Source organism: Muntiacus reevesi, chromosome 1 (assembly GCF_963930625.1).
Source record: "Muntiacus reevesi chromosome 1, mMunRee1.1, whole genome shotgun sequence".
NCBI classification, from domain to species: Eukaryota; Metazoa; Chordata; class Mammalia; order Artiodactyla; family Cervidae; genus Muntiacus; species Muntiacus reevesi.
The window spans coordinates 40,001,009-40,024,673 of record NC_089249.1 but is presented as its reverse complement, the minus strand read 5'-3'; the positions used below and the strand labels follow the sequence as shown (position 1 = coordinate 40,024,673).

The window sequence follows — 23,665 nt, the reverse complement described above, 5'->3', positions numbered from 1 at the left end:
TTTCCATTGTTCCATAAGAAAGATTTAAGCTTACTATTTATTTAGTAAGGTACTATCTGAATATCTTGAGATAAGTTGTTTTAGATTTTCTTTTAGAGCATGGTCCTATAGGAATTTTGTTTGAGGTGATACTGGCTAATGGAAGTATGTATCTCAGTTTATTTAAAGCTCTTAAGCTTTATGGGAAGGGGAAAACAATGTTACTGAATGTCATTAGGTTTATGGAAAGATCATTGGACCAGAAGTCAAGAAATCGGTATTCTGTAACTCTCTGTCTTACTCCTCTCCATTTGTGCATGTGTAAGTTGTAATACAAGAGAAGTTGTGGAATAGAATTGAATTTTAAGTCAGGCACATAGATAGGGATATAGGGTGAGATAGAGAGGAAGATTTATGGTCACATATGGCCATTTTTCTTTAATAAGTGTGGAGATTTTAATATTTTCCTTCTTACATATTCAAAAAGAAACCAGATAAAACTTGCTTATCATCTCATGAGTGTTGTCAGTAAAAGTGAAGGTCTTTGAATATTTATTATTTACCAAATTACTTTCATAATAACATTAGTTTTATTATTTTTATCAATAAATATTTGCAATTTATTAAGATATGTTAAGAATAACTGTTGACATGTTATTTTCCTAAGGCCAATGATTAAGGGAGAATTTTTCCTAAATTTAGTGAGGAAAAAATTTTACTGAGGGGATAGAATTAAATAAAACTATGCACACTTGTAGAAGTACGTAATGTGAGAATGAATATTGAGAAATCTGTGACTTGTGAATGAATGCTGTATTTTATCAGAGTTCATATTGTAGTATAGAATTTATTAAAAATGAATTTAAGATGATCTCATATTGTTAGTTCATCTTCCATCTTAATACGAAGATTTTGAGGAAAGAATGTTCTTTGTTCATGTTGTTCGTCCACTTGCTTGTTTAGCCATTAGGAAGTTCTTATTTAGCATATTGAAAATTGTTTCAAGTTTAAAGCTAAAAGCTATCTACTAACTTTTCTGATCACAAAAGCAAATGATTGAGAATGCTGTTTTGTAGATAGAAATAATATTTTCCTGAGGATGAAAAATAAGCATTACAGTCTATCTATAATAAAAGCATTTGATTGGTGTTTAATAAAAGCACCTACTTTTTCTTCTCAGGTGAATTCTTTAGAAGAAAACGTTCTAAGTCAGAGGACATGGACAATATACAGTCCAAACGCCGTCGATATTTGGAAGAGGAATATGAGGCAGAATTTCAAGTAAAGATTACAGCCAAAGGAGATATAAACCAGAAGCTACAAAAGGTGTTAGAGATTTTAAGTTAAAACCATATTAAATAAAAGGCTCCACCATCTTTATTCTTCTAGGTTTTTTGACTTTAGTCTGTATTTTATTGATATATTCAGATTTCTCATAGAAACAAAGAACATGAAAGTGGTTGGGTTTATTACCCTTAGTTTAATTCTAAAATTCCTTGTGACCTTTTTGAAATTAAATCATTGTTGTTTTTCTAAAGATACAATAATAATCATCAAAATGGGAGAGAAATTATGACTTCTTATTTATACAAAACTGAGTATCAGTTTTCAGCTTTTTTTCCCTTCTACACTCAACTTCATTCTAGTAGGAACATTAGAGTCTCATATGTTAACATTTTAGCTTTTATAACTTTTTTCATAAGCTGGTTTCATGGCTTAAGTCCTTTCGTTCTAAGATTTTTGTTACATATTTTAGGCTTAGTATTAAAAATGGTGTGAGCAATGCTCTGGAAGGACTAGGAAAAGGAATATTTAAAGTACAGGCTTTGGAAACTTCTCACTATATGTATTAGACTAGAGGTAGAAATAGTGAAAATATAAAGTGTTTAATATATTTTTCAAAATGTGTTCATGAATGTTGACAAATCTTTTTTTAAGAGAAGAATAGGAGGCTTGGGTGAAATTAGTTTTTCAAAGCCTTACAGATTTAATGGTGAAATTATAAATAATCTAGGCTAGTGTTCTTCTACTCAAAGTGTAAAGATCCCCATTAGAGAAAGGAACAGAGAGAGACAGTAAAAAAGTGGCTTTTTTTCTCTCGGATCTTTTTATCATATGGTGATAATAGTGCCAGTTTAGTCTTTCTTTTAGAGCTATTAGAAGTATGAAGATAGCTATGTGAAAAATTTTGAAAACATCTGTGTATACTGAGGGTTTACTCCTCTAGGAAAGTGCTACTCGAGTGTGGTCCATGGATACGCACCATGTGTCCTCTTTATGGGTCCATAATGAGATAAATATAAAACTGTGAGTAAATTTCATAGGGCAGTGAGATTCTTAATGTCTCATAAAAATATCATCTGTAACAGATTAGAAAATATTAAAATCTGGTCCTTCACCTTGTTTCCTTAAATCACAATAGAAGGTATGGGAGGGGAATATTAAAACTTCAATTTCTGATTGTTTTAAAAATTTCACCCTCTGGAAATTTTCCATTTTTAGTACACTTTATTCTGTTACAGTAGATATTATATAGGCAGAAGTAGAGGATTTCAACAGATAGCATTGTGTTATGGATGCCAGTATTTTTTTTTTAAACAAACTATCTAATGTATTAGTACTGTCTTAGTACTTCAGAATATTTACTGTTTGCTGCTTGCTTGAAATTCCTTTTTTGTAACAAAGGATTATATATATTTTTAGGTTGTACAGTGGTTGCTGGAAGAAAAATTGTGTGCCCTGCAGTGTGCTGTATTTGATAAGACACTGGCAGAATTGAAAACACGAGTGGAGAAGATTGAGTGTAATAAGAGGCATAAAACAGTCCTTGCGGAACTACAGGTTTGTACAGTGAATTGCATATCTACGTGTCATCATTTTCATAACTTTCTTTTTTTTTTCATAACTTACTTTCTGGTATATGTTTTCCAAGTTGACAATAAAGTATATTTAACTCCTAAGTATTAGGAATAAAAGGAATTTCTATTAGTTTGCTCAGGCTGCCATTAAAAAAATACCATTAACTGGGTGACTTCCAAAACAGAAATGTAGTGTCTCATAGTTTTTGGAGGCTAAAAGCCCAAGGTCAAGCTGCCATCAGGATTGGTTCTTTCTGAGGGCTGTAAGAAAGAATTATTCATTTGTCTCCTCTAGCTTCCTATGGTTTACTGACAGTCTTGGGCATTTCTTGTCTTGTGGAAGTATCATTGTGATTTCTGGCTCCATCTTCACGTAGTGCTGTGTCTGTATGTGTGTCTGCTTCCAAATTCCCCTCTTTTCTAGGGATACTAGTCACCCTGGATTAGGACCCACACTATCTAGTAGGACCTCATCTTAACTATAGTTGACTTTTGGACAGTGTAGTGGTTAGAGGTGCTATCCCCACTGCCTGCAGTTGAAAATCTATGTACTGGTACCTGCCTCAGAAAATGAAGAAATTCATAAATGACTCACCCACGGCAGTAAGCTAGAACAGTTCAGATAGAATCAGAACTCAAACCCTAGTTCCTTTGATTTAAGTTATGGTGATCTCTAATTGAACACAGACTCTCACTCAATTTAAAGATCTGTAAAATGAAAATGTGAATAGTATATTTATTGAAAAAAAAATTTCCCTGTATAATTGGACCCATGCAGTTCAACTCCATGTTGTTCAAGGGTCAACTGTAATTACCTCTACAATTGCCTATTTCCAGATAAGTCTGTGTTCTGATTCTTGGGGTTCAGACTTCAGCATACTTTTGAGATATGTATCAACCCATGCCAAGCCTCAGAAGTGATCTTAGCACTGTATCTTCAGTATCCCTTCAGTCAGTGAAGAAAGGGTGGCATTATCTAAAATGCTGTTAAGTAGTGAATAATGTTTGCTGTGATTTTTTTTATATTAATCTATTTCCTCCAATGAATTGTATTTTTAAAGACATTAGTTTGTTGATCTATGTTTATGAATAAATGCTTTTAATTTTTTATGAATATATCTGTATATTAACATGTAATTAGAAGCTTGAGCTTCTAATTAGTTGAAATGAGCACATGGTAGCAGGCTTTAGTAATTAATTTTATTTCAAGATTAAGAAGCTGGGAAATTTCATCAATACATTCATTCTGTCATAAGAGAATGTGTGGTTTCTATTTGGTAGGTTGTCTGAAATATGAGCATTGTCTCAGATGCTGACTTGAAAACCATTTATAGAGCCTTATTTACAAACAAGGGAGAAGTGGTTCATGAAAATAAAGTTGCGCAGTTGAAAGCAAATTGCAAGCACCTTAGATTTTAGGAAGTGTATATCTCAGCCAACAAGTTTAGTTTTTTAATTTCGTATTGTAAATCTTATTTAAAGTGAGACTTTATTAATAATAAGGTCATTGTAGTTATTTTATAATGCATCATTTAGGACAGCACTATTCCTGTCTCTTACCTTTAGCGGATCCTTACATAGTGATAGTATTGTCTAATCATTACATTTTATTTTACTAGTACTATTTAGAATGTTGAATTAGAACTTGAAAATGTTGGAAGATTTAAGAGAATAATTTCATTCATGGTTTGTTATCAGTCCCATGGCTGCATCTATGATTTTGTGCTTTTAGAACCTGAGATTTTAACTCTCATATTTTTAAGATACAAGTCTGTCTCTAACTTTTAATAAACCTTTGCACTTGGATATTTCTTTGTAACCTTAGAATCTTAAATATTCCCAACATCAAACCAGTCATCTTCTCCACAAATAAGTCATGTTGTGGAGTTTGCACATTGTTTTCCTTACTCAGAATTTTTGAATTCTTAGAAAAATTTTCCCATTGTTCCTTTTATTCACAGTTTTTCAGTTCTTGGAAACTGATTCCTCTGTATCACTTTACATATACACAGTGAGTTGCCAACTTAAAACTTTTAAATTTCTTGTAAAAGTCTGTCTTTTACATCTTTTAACTTTCTACAAGACCATCATCACCCAGCTCCTTGATTATAATAGCAGCCTTTTACATGATCACTTTGGTACTGCTTTTTACATCTTTACTGGTTCTTCTCAAGCATTGTGTTCATCTTTCTAAAATGCTGCTTGTTAATTCTCTTCTGTGTAGTCCAATTTCCTCAGTTGTGTACAGTTTAAACCTGTCTTCATTTTCTGATTTGTAATTTAGATCTCCTAGCTTTTGATCCACTTTTCCTAATCCCACCAGTTGCTTCACTGTCCTACAGAGTATTTTTTTTTTAAGATTAAAAAATAATAATTTTATTTATTTGTTGGCTGTGTTGGGTCTTCATTGCTGTGTGGGCTTTTCTCTGGTTGAGGCGAGTGGAGGCTGCTCTCCCATTGTGGTGGCTTCTCTTGTTACCGAACATGGACTCCGGGCTGTGCAGGCTTAGTGACTGCAGCACAGGGACTCAGCAGCTGTGGTTCCTGGGCTCCTGAGCACAGGCTCAGCAGTTGTCGTGCATGGGCTTAGCTGTTCCACAATATGCGGTATCTTTCCAGACCAGGGATCAAACCTGTGCCTCTTGTATTGGCAGGCAGATTCTTTACCACTGAGCCACCAGGAAAGCCCCCTGCAGGGTGTTAATGCTCACAGTATTTTTATTTCAGCCATTTGATTTCATATTGTAGCTTCCATTCATTTATGATCTGTCTTTACCATGCCATTTATTTACATTTTACTCAGCCCAGTTTAGTTCCCATCTCTTTCTTTGTTGTTCTGATATTTAGATTTTTATGGAAGTAAAATTTGGATAGCAATTACTTTAAAGTTTACAGTTCAGTGTCATTTGGTACCTTCACACTGTTGTATGATCATCATCTTTATCTAGTTCCAGAACATTTTCATCAATCCAGAAGAAAACCTTGTACTCACTAAATAGCCGCTTCTCATTTCCTTCTCCCTCTAGCCCTTGGGAACCACTAATCTGCTCTCTGTCTCTACTGAGTTACCTCTGCTGCATTATTTCATATGAACAGAGTTACACAATATGTGACTTTTTGTGTCTGGCCTGTTTTTTCATAGCATAATGTTTTTCAGATTCATACATGTTTAGTATGTGTCACTACTATATTCCTTTTCATTGCTAAGTAATATTTATGTTTCTATACTGTTGAAAATAAATAGGAATTAATTCAAGATGTTAACTTGTGTTATACACACACACACACGCATATTTTGTTTATGTGTTCTTCAGTTGATGAACATTTGATGAGCATTTGAGTTCTTTCCACCTTTTGAATATTGAAAATAATGCTGCTGTGAACATTTGTATACAAGTATTTGTTTGAATATTTGTGTTCAAATCTTTTGGGCATATACCTAGGCATGGAATTGTGGGTCATATGGTAATTCTTTTGTTTAATTGATTGTAGAACAGTCAATTGTTTCCTGTTTTATATTCCCACCAGCAATGTTGAGGGTTCCATTTCTCCATTTTCTTGTTAACACTTGTTACTGTCTGTGTTTTTTAAAAATAATCATAACATCCTAAGGGATATGAAGTGGTATTTCATTGTGATTTTGGTTGTGTTTTCCTAATGGCTACTGATGTTCAGCATCTTTTCATGTGTTGTTTAAACATCTGTGTATCTACTTTAGAGAAAATTTAAGTTATTTTTATTCCTGGATTTTTTGTTTTTGCCTTTTTATCGTTGAGCTGTAAGAGCTCTTTACATACTTTAGATATTGAACACTTTAAAGTACATGATTTATGACTATTTCACCCACTCTGTAAGTTTTCCTTCCACTTTCGTCTCTTGATAATGTCTTTTGTTTATTTATTTATTTATTTATTTGATAATGTCTTTTAATGCACAGAAATTTTACATTTTGATGAAGTCTTTTAGGCAGCATAGAGTTGGGTCATGATTTATTATCCACTTTGCTAATCTCTGTCTTTTAATTGAAGAGTTTTTCATCTCTTTACATTTAAATTAGTTACTGATAAAGAAAGACTTAGTCCTACCATTTTACTTGTCTTTCACCTTTTTTGTTCCTTAATTCCTACATTACTGCCTTCTTTTGTGATTTTTTTCTAGTGAACCATTTTGAGTCTCTTCATTTTTCTCTTTCTATAAAGTTTTTACTTTTTCCTTAGTGATTACTCTGGGGATTAAACTTAACCTCTTGAATTAATACCTATTATACAAAAAAGTATACAAAACTTTTCTTTCACAGTCTTGTCCTCCCATTTCTCTGGTGAATTTCTTAATTTCAGTTATTATACTTTCAACTGCAGAATTTATACTTTAAAAAAAATATATAATATCTGTCTCTACTGATATTCTCTCTATTGGTGAGACATTTTTTTCCTTTTTTTTTTTTCAAGTTCTTTCTCAATGGTATCCTTTAGCCCTTTGAACAGATTTAAAACATTTATTTAAAGTCTTTGTCTAGTAAGTCCTATGCCTGAGCTATATTTCTGTTAACTTTTTTCTTTCTGTGAATAAACCATACTTTCTTATTTCTTTGTATATGTCCTAATTTGTTCATTGTTACTGTTTAAATGAATATTTTGAGTATTGCAATGTGACAATTCAGAAAATCAGATTTTCCCCTTCTCTCCAGGGTTTGCTATTGCTGCTTGTTGTTGTTTGCTTGATTAGTGGGTTTTTAAAACAATTTTTGGAAAGTATATATTCTTTATTGTGTATGGTCACTGAAGTCTATGTTTTGTTAGCTTAGTGGTCAGCTGATATTTTGACAGTTACCTTAAATTTTCAGACAGTAAGGAATCCACCTGCAATGCAGGAGACCTGGGTTCAGTCCCTGGTTTGGGAAGATCCCCTGAAGAAGGGAACAGCTCACTCCAGTATTCTGGCCTGGAGAATTCCACGGACAGAGACCCTGGCAGGCTACAGTTCATGGGGTTGCAGAGTCAGACATGACTGAGCAACTTTCACTTACATGCCGGGAGCCTAAAAAAGTAAAGATTACTCTCCCAAGTCTTTGCAGGTTAACTGTATTGGGGTACTCTTTCAACACAGCTTCCCTGGTGGCTCAGACAGTGAAGTGTCTGCCCACAGTGCAGGAGACGCGGGTTTGATCCCTGGTTCGGAAACATCCCCTGGAGAAGGAAATAGCAACCCACTCCAGTACTCTTGACTGGAAAGTTCCATGGACTGAGGAGCCTCGTAGGCTACAGTCCATGGGGTCACAAAGAGTCAGACACGACTGAGCGACTTCACTTTCACTTTCAACACTTAGTCTAGGCCATTTACAACCTGTTTTATCACACTTGCCTTATTCTTGTCTTCCTGCTTGCATAGATTCTGAAGGCTAGTCTGAGGTGACAGCTTAGGGTCTTTTCAGGCCACTTCTGAGCTTGCATTCTGTCCTGAACATTCAGATAGTCTTCTTAATTTCCTGAGATGGGTGAGAGCTTTTAAAGCCCCCTTCTGCCATGTGTCTTCTTTCCCAATGTTTTCCATCTCAGGCATTTCTTTTCTTTTTTTAATACTTTTTATTTTATGTTGGAGTATAACTTATTAATAGTGTTGTGATAGTTTCAGGTGGACAGCAGAGGGACTCAGGTATACATATACATATATCATTCTCTCCCAAATGCTTCTCCCATCCAGATTGTCAAATAACACTGAGCAGAGTTCCTTGTGCTATATATAGTAGGACCTTGTTGGTTATCCATTTTAAATAATAGCAGTGTATATATGTCTGTCCCAAACTCCCTGACTAACCCTTTCCCATATCCCTTCCCTCTGGCAATCATAAGTTCATTCTCTAAGTCTGTAAGTCAGTTTCTGTTCTGTAAATGTTGATTTGTATTACTTCTTTTTGGATTCTGCTTGTAAGAGATGTCATACAATATTTCTCCTCCTCTGTCTGACTTTACTCAGTATGAAAATCTCTAGGTCCATCCATGTTGCTTCAAATGGCATTATATCATTCATTTTTATGGCTGAGTAATACTCTGTTGTATATATGTACCAGATCTTCTTTATCCATTTCTCTCTCAATGGACATTTAGGTTGCTTCCATGTCCTGGCTGATGTAAATAGTGCTGCACTGAACATTGGGATGAATGTGTCTTTTTGAATTATGGCTTTCTCTGAGTATATGCCCAGTAGTGGGATTGCTGGGTCATATGGTAGTTCTGTCTTTAGTTTTTTTAAGGAACTTCTGTGCTGTTCTCCAGGCTTCCCTTGTGGCTCCGCTGGTAAAGAATCTACCTGCAATTAGGGAGACCTGGGTTAGGAAGATCCCCTGGAGAAGGGAAAGGCTATACACTCCGGTATTCTGGCCTGGAGAATTCCATGGACTGTATAGTCCATGTGGTCACAAAGAGTTGGACACGACTAAATGACTTACACACAGATACATACCATTCTCCACAGTGGCTCTATCAATTTACATTCACACGAAGAGTGTAAGGGTATTTCCTTTTCTCCACACCTTCTCCAGAGTTTGTTGTCTGTAGATTTTTTTGATGACCATTCTGAGCAATGTGAGGTGATATCTCATTGTAGTTTTGATTTGTATTTCTCTAATAATTGGTGATGCTAAACATCTTTTCATGTGTTTTTTTGTCCATCTGTATGTCTTTTTTTGAGAAATGTTTATTTAGGTCCTCTGCCCATTTTTTGATTGGTATTTTTTTTTGTTTTGATATTGAGCTGGATAAGCTGTTTTTATATTTTGGAGATTAATCCTTTGTCAGTTGCTTCATTTGCGAATATTTTTTCCCATTCTGAGGGTTGTCTTTTCATCTTATTTATGGTTTCCTTTGCTGTGCAAAATATTTTAATTAGTCCCATTTGTTTATTTATTTATTTTTCATTACTCTAGGAGATGGGTCAAAAAAGATCTTGCTGCTATTTATCTGCCAGTAGGTTAATTTTTGAAAAGAAATATTTGAGAACTGTAGATGTAGCTTCCCTTGTGGCCCAGCTGGTCAAGAATCCACCTGCAATGTGGGAGATCTGGGTTTGATTTCTGGGTTGGGAAGATCCCCTGGAGAAGGGAAAGTCTACCCACTCCAGTGTTCTGGCCTAGAAAATTCCAGGCTCATATGTACTATTGATTAGGGATCTTCTGTGATTTATAGATATGTTAACTATTCATATATAATTCTCAGTGAGAAAATGAAGTGTGGTTCCAACTATGTTAAATAATAAGAAATGCAAGCACATATATTCATAAATATGCTGGTTTGTGAGCAAGGAGGAAAAAAGCCAATCTTCTAAAACTTAAGCATGTTTACTTTGGGTTTTGAAGTCAAGGATTGTACAACAACTTATCTTATTTTCTTTGCTGTTGTCTGTCTTCTGAGGATCCTATTACCCATAGATTTCTTGTTATGTATGCACAGGTTCCTTTTTAATACTATAATGCCATTTGATTTCTGTCTCATTTTTGCTTTTTTTAGGCCAAGATAGCCAGGTTAACCAAACGCTTTGGAGCAGCCAGAGAAGATCTTAAGAAAAGACAAGAAGTAAGAATTTCTGTTCTTACATAGTTGATACTTAGCCTTAAGTGGTGATCTTAGGAGGCGCTGACCTAAGGAGGGAGGAAGTCTGAAGTTCTCTTTCATGCTGTGTACTTCCTGCATGTTGTTTCTGGAACTTATGCTCTAGAACTAGTCACTAACCCTTTCTAATCCTCACTGTTTTCATACGAGCATCAGTACATACAATATGCATATGTCAGTCACTCTTGAAATTGTATTTTCTCTCCATCTTTAAAATTAGGCTTTGGGGATTTGCCTTACCATGTTTCTCTCAGGCATACCTTGGAGATACTGTGGGTTCAGTTCCAGACCACTGTAGTAAAGCAGTTATTGCGATAAAGTAAGCCACAAATTTGTTAAAAAAATTTTTTCATTAAAGAAAAAAATACATAAATGTTATGTTAATTCTATAATCTATTAAATGAGCAGTGGTATTATGTCTGAAAAATCATTTAGATACATTTTAACATACATACCTTAATTAAAAAATGCAAAACATAAGATAATTGCAATAACATCAGAGATTACTGGTCATAGATTTGCTGTAGACTATAGTAGGGTCTTCCTAGTGCTGCATGGTAGAGAATCTACCTGCCAGTGTAGAAGATGCGGGTTTGATCCCTGGGTCAAGAAGGAAATGGCAATCCCCTGCAGTATTCCTGCCTGAGATAGCACATAGACAGAGGAGCCTGGTAGGCTACAGACCATGGGATCACAGAGAGTCAGACACAACTTAGTGACTAAAGCAACAACAAATAGCAGTATAATAGTAATGAAGAAGTTTGAAATATTACAGGAATTACCAAAATGTAACACAGAGACATTAAGTGAGGAAATACTATTGGAAAAATAGTACCAAGCTTGATGCGTGTTGCTACAAACCTTCATTTTTTAAAAAATGCAGTATCTATGAAGTGCAGTAAAGCAAGGTATGCCTGTACTTGCCAGTGTAGTATGTCCTGCCAAATGTTCAGTATTACACAGCCCACTTCTCTTCCTTTCTTCCTCCATGTAGTTTAGTCCAGGTGTCGTAGTATAGCACAAACTGTGGTTTGTAATCACACTTTGCTTTCTGTTGTTTCCTTAGTTTTTCTGTAATATGGATTTTTAGTATAGCATTGTACGTTGCAGTATTGTTTTTAGTTGAATTCTTTCTCCTCTTTCATTTGAGCAAGTTATATTTCTTTGTGTCTTGATAACTTTATTGCCTGGTACATAGTAATTTCCAATAGTAGTTTTTTTTCAGTAGTAGTCGTTATTCCTATAGATATTTCTGTGTTGAATCGTTTTCATATCTTCTTTACTTGACTTTTTAAAACAACTTATTTTGAAATGATAGATACACAAGAAATTGCAACAATAACAGATAGACTCCTATGAACCCTTCACTCAGCCTCACTCATTGGTGAAATATATACCTGTAGTACATTATCAAAACCAAGAAATTAGTACCATTCTATCAAATAGTTTTGTAGACTTTATCAGTTTCCTTCAGTTTTTACATAAATTAATTCTGTATATCTGTGTGTTTCTCTGCAGTTTGATCTCATTATAGATTTATGTAACCTGCCACCACAGTTCAAGATACAGTCCCTTACCACACAGGGACTCCCTCCTGCTTCTCTTTTACAGTTTCAACCTTGCCTTTATACCCTACCCTCACCTCCTGTATTCTGGCAGCTACAGATCTGTTCTGCATCTTTATATTCTTTGAGTTTAAATTTTTAAGCTCTGATTTATCTTTTCTTGAGCAACTGAAAGTTTGTTTACACAGGCTAATCATCAAATCCTCATTTGGCCACACCCAAAGATTTTTTTATTATGGTCTTCTTCACTGATGTAATTGCTTTTCTGATTTTAATCTAGTTTCTCAGCTTTAAAAAAAGTGTTTTTTTTTGGTCACTATAAAAACTATTTCTTCAGTTAGAAAATTGGTATAAACCTTTTTTTAACCTTTATTTGCTATGCCTGAACCAAACATAGGGGTTTGAAAATTTTCCATTGTTTTTTTTACAATATGATGTTCCATTTTTTTCTTTTCATCCTGTGTCTGAACTAAGTAGTGCTGCCCACCTTGTACTTTTCCAGTGTTTGTGCATATCACATTTGTTATCAGAACTGTTTTCCAGGTCTTACTTGTTTAGTTAAAGGAGATAGGCAGAGACCTTAAGATATACAGATGAAAATATTACGATCCCTGAAACGTTTGTCTTGAACAGCTACAATAAGTATGGAAAGAAGGACAAATACTGTGTAATTCCTAAAGATTGGGAAAGATTAATTTGAACAATTAGTGTGTGTGGCACTTGAAGAAAATGCTAAGGTAGTGTTCAGTCTTTCAAAATTGTGTTACTTCTTTTAGTTTGTAAGGCCAGTTTTAAATTTCAAAACTTAGACATCTTTCTAACTCATTCTTGTTTTTGTTTTCTTCTTGTGAGAGATATTTCTAGAGAAATGTCAAAAGATTTCGTTCTTCCATGTTTTAATTTCCTTTAATTATGGTTTGTCTTGAAGAGCTATAACGTTTGTCTTGAAGAGCTACAATAAGTATGGAAAGAAGGACAAATACTGTGTAATTTCTTATAAGCAGTTTTGCTGTTAAGACCATATTCATATTTAATCTATTTTATGGCTTTTTGACTGATATCTTTAACTTTCATCCTTTCTATTTTTTTTTTTTTTAACTAAGAAAGAAATATCAAGGTATTTCTCTCCTTTATGGAAATCAGTGACTTATAATTGATTCTCAAATTTTAGATTTAATCTAAATTCTTTTTATTTTAATTGTGATAAAAACTTAACTTAGAATTTACCATTTTAAATTCTGTAGTTCAGTAGTGTTAACTGTATTCACATTGTTGTGTAACATATCTCTAGGAATTTTTCATCTTGCAAAACTAGAGCTCCATAGAACAACTACCATTTCCCCTCCCCGTTAGCCCCTGGAAATGATCATTCTACTTTGTTTCCATGGTTTTGACTTCTCTAGATATCTCCTAAGTGCAGTCATACAGTATTTGTTTTGTTTATCTTATTTCACAAAGCATTATGTTCTCAAGGTTCATCTGGGTTATTGCATATGACAGGATTTCCTTTTTTAAGGCTAATATGCCATTGTATGTATATACTACATTTTCTTTATCCTTTTATTTATTGATTCATATTTGGGCTGGTTTCAACTTCTGGCTCTTATGAATAATGCTGCAATGACATTGGTGTGTGCAGACACCTCTTTGAGGTCAAAGTTTTGGATATTTCTACCCAGAAGTGAAATTGCTGGGTCATTTGGTATTTCTGTTATTTTTTGAGAAGCCTCTATATAGTTTTCTTTTGTAGTCACATCACTGCTGAAGTCACATTTAGGGCTTCCCAGGTAACTCAGTCGGTAAAGAATCTGCCTGCAGTGCTGGAGACCCCACTTTGATCCCTGGGTCTGAAAGGTCCCCTGGAGAAGGAAATGGCAAACCACTCCAGTATTCTTGCCAGAAAATCCCATGGACAGAGGAGCCTGGTGCGCTGTAGTCCATGGCTTTCAAAGAGTTGGGCACGAGTGAACAAGTTAACACTGAGGAACTGAGCAGTCACATCATTTACATTCCCATCAGCATGGCACAAGGGTTCCAATTTCTGTATGTTTTTGGCAACACTTTTTTTTTTCCTCTTTTGTGATAGTGTCCACCCTAATGGATGTGAGGCCTTATCTCATTGTGGTTTAGGTTTGCATTTCTCTGATTAGTGATGTTGAGCATCTTTTCACATGCTTATTAATCATTTTGCATATTTTCTTTGGAGAAATGTTTATTCAGGTCCTTTGGCCATTCGTAAATCTGGTTACTTATCTTTTAGTTGTTAAGATATAGGAGTTCTTTTTATGTTTTGGATATTAACACCTTACCAGTTACATGATTTATAGTTATTCTCTGCCATTACGTAGGTGTCCTTTTCACTCTGTTGATTGTTTCCTTTCATGTGCAGAAGATTTTAAGTTTGATGTAATCTTCTTTGTCTTGTTAATGCTTTTGTTACCTTTGCTTTGATCCAAGAAATCCTTGCCAAGTCCACTATCCTGAAGCTTTCCTCTGTGTTTTCTCCTAAGAATTTCATAGTTTAGGTTTTATGTTTAGTTCTTTAATCCATTTGGATTAAACCTTATATATGATTTAGTGGTCTGACTTTTTTCTTTTGCATTTGGATATCCAATTTTCACACAGTTTGTCAAAAAAGACTTCTTTCCCCATTGTGTAGCCTTTACACCCTTGTAGAACATCATTTGAGTGTATACATGAAGAGTTTATTTCTGGGGTCGGTATTCTGTTTCACATTTCGGCAGGTCTGTCTGCATTCCAGCACCATACTGTTTGGATTACTGTAGCTTTGTAACATGTTTTAAGATTAGGAAGTATAAGCTTTCAACTTTGTTCTTTTCTAAGATTGTTTTGACAATTCAGAGTTTCTTGAAATTCCATTTGAATTTTAGGATGCTTTTTCCTATTTCTGCAAAAAATGACAGGAATTTTGGTTGAGATTGCATTGAAACTTTTGACCACTTTGGGTAGGATGGACATTTTAATCATGCTATAGATTTTTTAGTGATGGCCATTCTGACTGGTGTGAGATGATCTCTCATTGTAGTTTTGATTTGCACGTCTCTTAAGTTTACAACTGTTTTAAACTGGAAATAAATTCAGGTCACTTTTTTCTTCCCACCATTTTGTTGACATCACATATTATATCTTTTTGTATTGTGTGTACGTTAGCATAGATTTACAATTATATTTCATACCTAAATTCTGTACTAGAATTAGATGTGATTTCTGTTTCCACTTTATAGTAATGCAGTATTCTGTATTTAATTTTGTATTTACTTTTACCAGAGAGTTTTATATTTTCCTTTGCTTTCAGGTTGCTCTGTAGTGTCCTTTCATTTCTACTTGAAGGACTCCTTTTAACATTTCTTGTATGGTGGATTTAGTGGTGTGAAATGCACTCAGCCTTGTATTTACTGTGGAAATCTTAATTTTACATTCATTTTTGCAATGATAGTGTTGCTAGTTATGATATTCTTGCTTGGCAGTATTTTTCTTTTAGCACTTGAATATATCATTGCACTCCCTTGTGGCCTGCTAGGTTTCTTCTGAGAAAAAAGCACTGATTATCTTAAGGGAGCAGCCTTAAATGTGATGGGTCTCTTTTCTCTTGATACTTTTACAATCTTTGTAACTTTTCACAGCTCCACTATAATGTTTCTTAGTGTAGGTCTCTCTGAGTTGGAAGTCTTTCACCTTTTTGAATTTATCAGGTTTCTTTCTTTGGGAAGGTTTTGGCCTTTACTTAATTAGGCTGTCTGCCTATTTTCTTTCTTTCCATTCTTGTTCTCCCATATTTGTATATTGGCCCACTTGATGGTGTCTAATAAATCTCTTAGTCTGTCTTTGCCTTTTTTTCATTCACTTTTTCTGTTTGATTCTCTTAACTCAATAATTTCAAATGATTTATGTTCAGGTTTGCTGGTTCTTTTTTCTGCTTGATACAGTCTTGTTTTTATCCCTTCTAGTAAATGTTTCAGTTCAGTTGTTGTAGTCTTCAACTCCAGAATTTCTGTTGGTTCTAATCTGAAGTTTCATTTTCTTCATGCTTTGTTTTCCTAATTTCATTCAGTTTTCTTTCTGTGTTCTTTTCTGTCTCATTGAACATCTTAATGATAGTCATTTTGAATTCTTTGTTGGGTAGTTCCTAGATCTGTTTCTTTAAGATTAGTTTCTGGAGATTAATTTCATAGATTGATCCATATTTCTGTGTTTGTTTGTTTTTGTATGTTTCTCTTTTGTTGAAATCAGTCATTTGAAAAAATACACTTCCCATCTTTTTGGAATATCTTTGTACAGATGAGGACCTTTACTAGTTGGTCCAGTTAGATAACTCTGATCTCCTTTCAAACCTTTTTTCAGAGATGGCATTTTCTTGGAGTTTGTGCATGTATCTTCAATCTGCAGAGTTTTGTCTGGTTCTATTTGGGATCTTCCCATCCCCCACCTGGTATCTGCCTTTCAAATTGCTGCTGCTTTAGCAAACCATTATATTAGAGTTACCCCTGTTGTCTCTCTGTATTACTGCCAGTTTTCTGGTTTAGGACCAAGAGGTTTGCCTTTCTTCTCATATACCCCCCAGGACCCCCAATGTGTGCTGCTTCTTCCTAGTTGGGTGAGATTGAAGCCTGTACTTTGATCAGTGTCCCCCCAAAATCTGCAAATTCCACTGTTTCTTTCCTGAAGGAGAGGACACTTGTTGGGATTTTTTTTCTTTTTCTTTTATATTTTACCACACTGTGTAAGGAAGGAGGTGGGATATGGTGGTTAAGTGCAACAGACTTTCCTACGTTCTATGATTTTATCTCTTTTGGGCTTACTCTCATTTAAGGTGCTCTAATCTCTCAACAGATTTCATGACTTATTTATACTTATTTATTATGCATATACTCCTCCTTTTATATTTTTTCCCTCTGAAATGTTTACCTTCATTTTAAGTGTTTTGAGTGTACCGATTACTCAAAGACTTATTAGTAGATGCACTTCTTTCCCCTAAAATTTTTTAAAACTTTTCCCAATGATGCTACAATGTCAGTTTCATTTGCTTTTCTAGATGTTTCAGATGTTTCTGTGTCGGAGCAGTTTATCTTAATTCTTTATCTTTTTTCCTCCTCTACATGGATAAAATCATTCTTTTATCCTATAAAAAGTAGCAAAATATATTTGTTGTTGAGAAGAGTGATTAGTGGCATCTGCTTGATGTTATCCTAAGTGATTATCACCATTTGTTCAATATGTATTATATTTAATTAAGACTTGAGTGGACTTATTTTTCTCAATTTAAGAAATAGATGATAATAGTGGCATTATAATGGAGGCCCAAATAATGGTAATTAGCATATAAATGTTACAACTCTATTTCTTTTTTTTTTTTTTCATTTATTTTTATTAGTTGGAAACTAATTACTTTACAACATTGTAGTGGTATTTGCCATACATTGACATGAATCAGCCATGGATTTACATGTATTCCCCATCCTGATCCCCCCTCCCACCTCCCTCCCCAACTCTTATTTCTATAGTCCCTGTTTTGGAGGATGGAAAAAGGCTTAAATTAGTTTGTACTGAAGTTTAGAATTGGGGCATCTTTTTATGAAATTATAAGTCACATAGTGACAAGTCGTTATTTTTTAAACAAAAATTATAAAAATAATTTTGATTTGTGACCTAGGATACCACTTAATTGGTAATTAATTACTTCTGAGGATAAACATATTTTCCTTGTTTGTTGAGTTTCTGCTTGTAATCTGGTGCCTCCTCTGCCAGGATATATAGTAGGCATTTACTAGATGTTTATTGAATGAGTATCTAGTTATTCTTTAGATTCATATTGTTAATGCTTACTGAACACTTTTAGCATGTAAACTATTTTTACATTCTTTATTTACTCATAAAAACTGAGGTCTAGGAATTATTCACTTTTCATATGATAAGTAGTTGTGACAATAATTTGTGTAAGCGCTTTAATATGTGCCAATGCCAAGGTTTAATTTTTTTTTTTCTTAGTAAGATTTTCTCTTGTACTATAGAAATAACAGATAACGTATTAACAAAGCACTTAGAGGTCTGAAAGATTCCTTGTGAATTGGGCTTTATTTTACCTTGGTATTTTTCTCCCCAGAACCCACCAAACCCACCTGTATCACCAGGAAAGTCTGTAGTTGATGTCATCAGCAATAACAGTGTGCCCTACAGGTGAGAATTGTAAACAGGCTATTTATCAAGTTTTTCATTAAGAGAACAAGGTTCTGATTTTCTTTATTGTTCAGAAAGATCTTAGAATGTAATGCTATGTATTTTTGTAGAGATAAGTGTTTGGTGTACTGAATTAGTATATTTGCTTCTTTTTGCTTTGCTGTAATTGTTCTCCTATGGATATTGATTTTGCTAGTTTTTTATAAGGCTTTCTTTTGTCATTGCCGATTTCTTTAACCACTTATGCTAAATAGTATTACCTTAAGTATTTGAGAAATTCTTTGGTCAGAGTTGATAAAAACTAATGTGTGCAGATATTCGGACCCATTTTCGGTTTTCAGGTTAAAGTATTGAGGACATAGAATATAAAAGGAAGACTCTTCCCTAATGCCCTACACCCCAGCATTCCAGTGTTTTCATACCAGCTTTGCTTCACTGCATTCACTCCCACTTTAGTGCTTTAAATTAATATCCACGTCTAGCTACCCTTTCTTCATATGGGCCACTGCTTTCTGTATGCATAAGTAGATATCCCTTAGAATGGCATGTCCATTGACCATTTGTGTGTGTATATATTTCATAGAAATACAAACACGGTGAGACAGATGTTGGAGTCCAAAAGAAATATAAGTGAGAGCGCACCGCCATCTTTTCAAACCCCTGTGAATACAGGTAATATTCTTAACACCGAAATACATTTTGTTAGGAATTGAAGGTTTTTGTTCTCTTTTCTTACACTCTTTTGAGCTTGAAATGGACTAGGAAACTGAACACAGTTATGTAAAATTGAGTGCTAAGAGCAAATTTTTGTTTAAAAAGTAGGATCACAGATGTACATAAAAATACAGAAACTCAGATTTCTGCTGTAGTGATTCTCAAACTTTTGGGTGTTGGCATTCCTGTATAATCTTAAAAATTATTAAGAATCTACAGAGTTTTACTTATGTTGGTATATTAATTGATATTTACTATGGTAGAAATTAAAACATATAATTTTTAAATGTTGATTAATTCACTTAAAAATAATTGCAAACCTATATTTTTTACCATTATACAGTCCAGTTCTTGCCTGGGAAATCCCATGGACAGAGGAGCCTGGTGGGCTGCAGTCCATTTGGTCACAGAAGAGTTGGGCATGATTTAGCAATTAAACAACAGAATTACATACCATAAGTAACAAGTTTTGGTGAAAAGTAACTCTTTTCCAAAATTAAAAAAATTAGCAAAAAGAATATTATTATATTAAATTTTTATGTCTCTTTTATACTTCACTTAAAACATTAAGATAGCCAAACACACCTGGATTCTCATATCTGCGTCTGCGTTCAATCTGTTGCAATTTGTTGTTTTAGTTGAAATATGTGAAGAAAATTCAGCCTCATACAAATATGTAGTTGTGAAAGGCCTAGAGAGAATGTGGGTATTATTCTTTGACATAGCAGGTAGTGGTTTCTTAAAGGTTAGTTGCAAAGTGAAATCAGAAATCATACCAATAAACCTTTTTAAATTTTTCACAAAATTCGTTTGTCTTATACTTGGATGAGTCGTTTACTAATATCATTCATTGATCACTTGGAAAATATTCACCGAGTTTTCTAAGTCTTCCAAACATGGGTACATTTCATTAATAAATTTTTTTAAAATTGTATTTATTTACTTTGTTATCAGTTATTCTCAGAAGAGCCTTTAAAGATTTGGAAAGCTAACCATGCTCTCAGGGTGGCAGGTAGATGTATTTTCCCAAGTTCTAAGTTGTTTATTTTTTAAAACTCAGATTTTACTGTTACCAGTATATACTGTTGGTTGTTTTCTTTGAAGTCTCTGCCTTATTTGGTTTATTTTCAAGAAAAAATTTGCCAGATACCCTAATGTGAATAACCGTAGTATGTTTATAAGTCAGTCTTTCAAGTAAAAGTGGTATTCTATCAAATAGGCTGTGAGCTCAGCTTATAGCTCAGCCAGTCGTCCAAGCACTTTTCCTTGAGCCAGCCAGCCTTACTTGGTATGCAGCAGTAATGCTTTATGTGTGCCTCTGATTTTGGAAAGACTTTACAAATCAGTGAGAAGGAGATTTGGTCATTGATTTTTATTAAACCTGCTCAAATGAGAAGAAACACAAATGGCTGAGCTAAAAAGAGACTATAAAACTGCAGTGACCAACATTTTTATTTACTCTGCTCTTTGTTGTCAGCTCCTTAATTCTTCTCCCATCTTCCCTATGTTATTTTCCATATCACATAATGTCAATAGAACTTTAATAGAGGTAGTAACCTCTCCTCACTAGTTGCTCTCCCAGGGAATTCAGTAACATCGGATCCACAGGTACAGGTTTCACTTTATCCATATGGCAAAATACCATCACTAAGTTTAACTATTATGAATTTATGGTACTCTTTCTAGATATTCTATTTGAGTTTATTTATTGCCAGTGTTCTAAGGCATTTTTAATGTATTTTCAAAATTGTCCTTACAGTTTTGCCTAGTCACTGTTTTTTAGTTGTATTTCCAGCTAGTTACTCTGAAGTAAATATGCTAATTTTCAGAGACTCTTGATACAGAGATAGCAGTCCTCCATCTTAATGATAAAACATTGCTATTTTCATAATGTACCAAATGTAAATGCAGAAATGATTCTGCAAATAATCTAAGAATTCAAGGATTTAAATCAAATTAAAAGATATGAGAGACTTCTGTATATATTGCAGTACATCAAATTTGTATTATATTATCTTAGCTGATAAAGATAGCTATTTAAACTGAAACTTCTCTCTCTTTTTTTTTTTACAGTACCTTCAACCAATCTTGTCACTCCTCCAACAGTTGTCAGTAGTCAACCTAAATTGCAGCCTCCAGTGACTTCAGGTTCTCTGACAGCCACATCAGTTCTTCCTGCACCCAACACAGCTACAGTAGTTGCTTCTACTCAGGTGCCTAGTGGAAATCCCCAGCCTACAATCTCTTTACAGTCTTTACCAGTGATTTTACATGTACCTGTTGCTGTATCCTCACAGCCTCAGCTCCTTCAGAGCCATCCAGGGACTTTAGTGACCAATCAACCATCAGGCAACGTTGAATTCATTTCTGTACAAAGCCCACCTACAGTGAGTAGTCTTACCAAAAATCCAGTGTCTTTGCCATCTTTGCCAAACCCCACGAAACCAAACAACGTTCCTTCTGTGCCCAGTCCTAGTATTCAAAGGAATTCTCCCGCCAGTGCTGCACCGTTAGGAACAACACTTGCTGTGCAGGCCGTTCCCACAGCACACTCTATTGTCCAAGCCACAAGGACTTCTTTACCTACAGTAGGCCCGTCAGGACTCTATAGTCCATCAAATAATCGAGGTCCTATACAGATGAAAATTCCAATTTCGGCTTTTAGTACTTCATCTCCTGCAGAACAGAGCAGCACTACCACCACAAGAATTGGTAAGTCAACATGTAGATTTAATAATAGAGAAGCAAACTTGTTAATAGTCTGTAGATAATTGAATTTGTGTGTGTATTGTGTATATGTAGTTGACTAACATTATTAGAAGACAGAGTGAATAGAATTTCACAGAGACTATTTTAGTTACCTAAGAGAAATGATGTTATTAAAGTGGGATCTGAGAATTTGAGTAAGAAGTTGCCATTTGTAATTCATCTTTTACTAGTTTTCCTAACCTGGGCAAATTTTTAATTTTGGCTTTGTAGCAAGCATTATGAATTACTTTTATAATACATTTTACAGATATATCTAAATATACAGAAAACAGTATGTTTTAAGATATCTAAGTGATGTAATATATGCTAATAAGAGGAAAATAAGAACCACACATCTTCTCTAGTGACAGTGTTAGTTGCTCAGTTATGTCCGACTCTTTGTGACCCCATGGACTGTAGCCTGCCAGATTCTTCTGTCCATGGAATTCTCCAGGTAGAATACTGGAGTGGTGCTCACTGGGGCAGCACATATACTAAAATCAGAATGATACAGAGAAGATTAGTATGACCCTGCACAAGGATGACACGCAAATTCGTGAAGTGTTCCGTATTTTTTGTTCATGTTTGGCAGAAACCAACAAAATTCTATAAAGCTATTATCCTTCAATTAAAAAATAAATGAATTAAAAAGAAAGAATAGTAGAGTGGGTTGCCATTCCCATCTCCAGGGGATCTTTCCAACCCAGGGATCAAACTTGAGTCTCCTGCGTTGAAGGCAGATTCTTTACCATCTGAGACACTAGGGAAGCCCCTGCCCATTACCCCATTTGGAAAAATCCTTTGTGCATTCTTCACTCCTATCTTCCAAATTTGAATGGTTTTATACTAAGTCTTCCCTCTTTAATTTACTGCAGAACATTTGCTTGCTTCTTGTTTTCTCTTATATAGTTTCCCATATGGCATATTTTACATGATTATGTTTGTATATTTATATTTACTTTGAAGTATTGCAAGAAGGAGAACTTGATTGTTCCTAATTTAAAATCTGTAGAACTCTGTCTTCCTTGTTCTTAGAAAGCATCGATTGTATATACATTCTTCAACTTGCTTTTTCTTCATTTCTGATTTTATATTTATCCCCACTACTTTTAGAAAGATAGGAAAGAGTACCTGGGCATCATGTATGTAGTGAAATTGTAGTAACTGTCCTATTGATATAGTTGACCTTGAAATACAAGAAAAAATTATAAAGTACAAAATTACTTTTTATAAGTGAGATATACAGGGCTTGTTTTTTTAATTTTTTATGTGGTCTTCAGGAGAGTACTTTTCTTCTGAGTATATATTCTCATATATAGGGAGTTTCACAGAGTTTCACAGAGTTACTGAGAGTGTAAATGAATGGTAGATAAAAATTCATACTGGAATGAAACTGAATATCACCCTCATACAATTAACGTCTGGGATATAAGATTGAAATTTCAAATACAGTTATTATTAGTATTTAAAACTAAATATTTGCATGGTACAGTAATGATATTTATTAGCATTATCTGCTGTCACAACATTCCTTAGATGCTTACTTTTAATTGAGTTCAGTGAATGAGAAAGATTTTCTGGGGGTGGGTTACATTTCTTCCAGTCATTACTATTTTTTAACATGTTAGGTGGAAGATGATTATCATGGACATTGTTTTCTGTGATTTTGGAGTTTTTCTTCTTTATGAAATTTTGAACTTGGTTGACATTGTTTTTAAATCATGGTTACAAAATAAGGTAAATTCTTAAATATAGAACTTTCCCTGAAAGACCATAGCCTGAAAAGAAGTAAATAACTTGAAAGATTACTTTGTCTAATGTTATGATTACAAGTTCCCTAAATACTTGTACAGTATCAGAATTATGAGTTTCCCAGGTGGCTCATTGGTAAAGTATCCACCTGTCAATGCAGGCAACTCAGGAGATGAAGGTTTGATCCCAGGGTCAGAAAAATCCCCTGGAGGAGGAAATGGCAACCCACTCCAGTATTCTTGCTAGGAGA

General features: G+C 34.3%; 1 protein-coding gene and 1 non-coding gene across 7 annotated transcripts in view; both read left to right on the top strand.

The window, feature by feature from the left end:
• ATF7IP (activating transcription factor 7 interacting protein) overlaps positions 1-23,665 on the top strand; it is a 109,997-nt gene that overhangs the window by 61,215 nt on the left and 25,117 nt on the right. For 4 of the 6 annotated variants that reach the window (XM_065940973.1, XM_065940968.1, XM_065940962.1 and 1 more), the window contains exons 4-9: positions 1,160-1,305; positions 2,683-2,820; positions 10,340-10,405; positions 18,128-18,201; positions 18,785-18,873; positions 20,989-21,627. In XM_065940973.1, coding sequence (XP_065797045.1) covers positions 1,160-1,305; positions 2,683-2,820; positions 10,340-10,405; positions 18,128-18,201; positions 18,785-18,873; positions 20,989-21,627 — 1,152 coding nt within the window. The remainder of the gene's footprint in view (positions 1-1,159; positions 1,306-2,682; positions 2,821-10,339; positions 10,406-18,127; positions 18,202-18,784; positions 18,874-20,988; positions 21,628-23,665) is intronic. The other 2 variants (XM_065940997.1, XM_065940991.1) reach the window with 2 other exon arrangements.
• Positions 22,134-22,239, top strand: LOC136156726 (U6 spliceosomal RNA). The gene has a single exon (XR_010661212.1). It is a non-coding gene; the product is annotated as a U6 spliceosomal RNA (small nuclear RNA).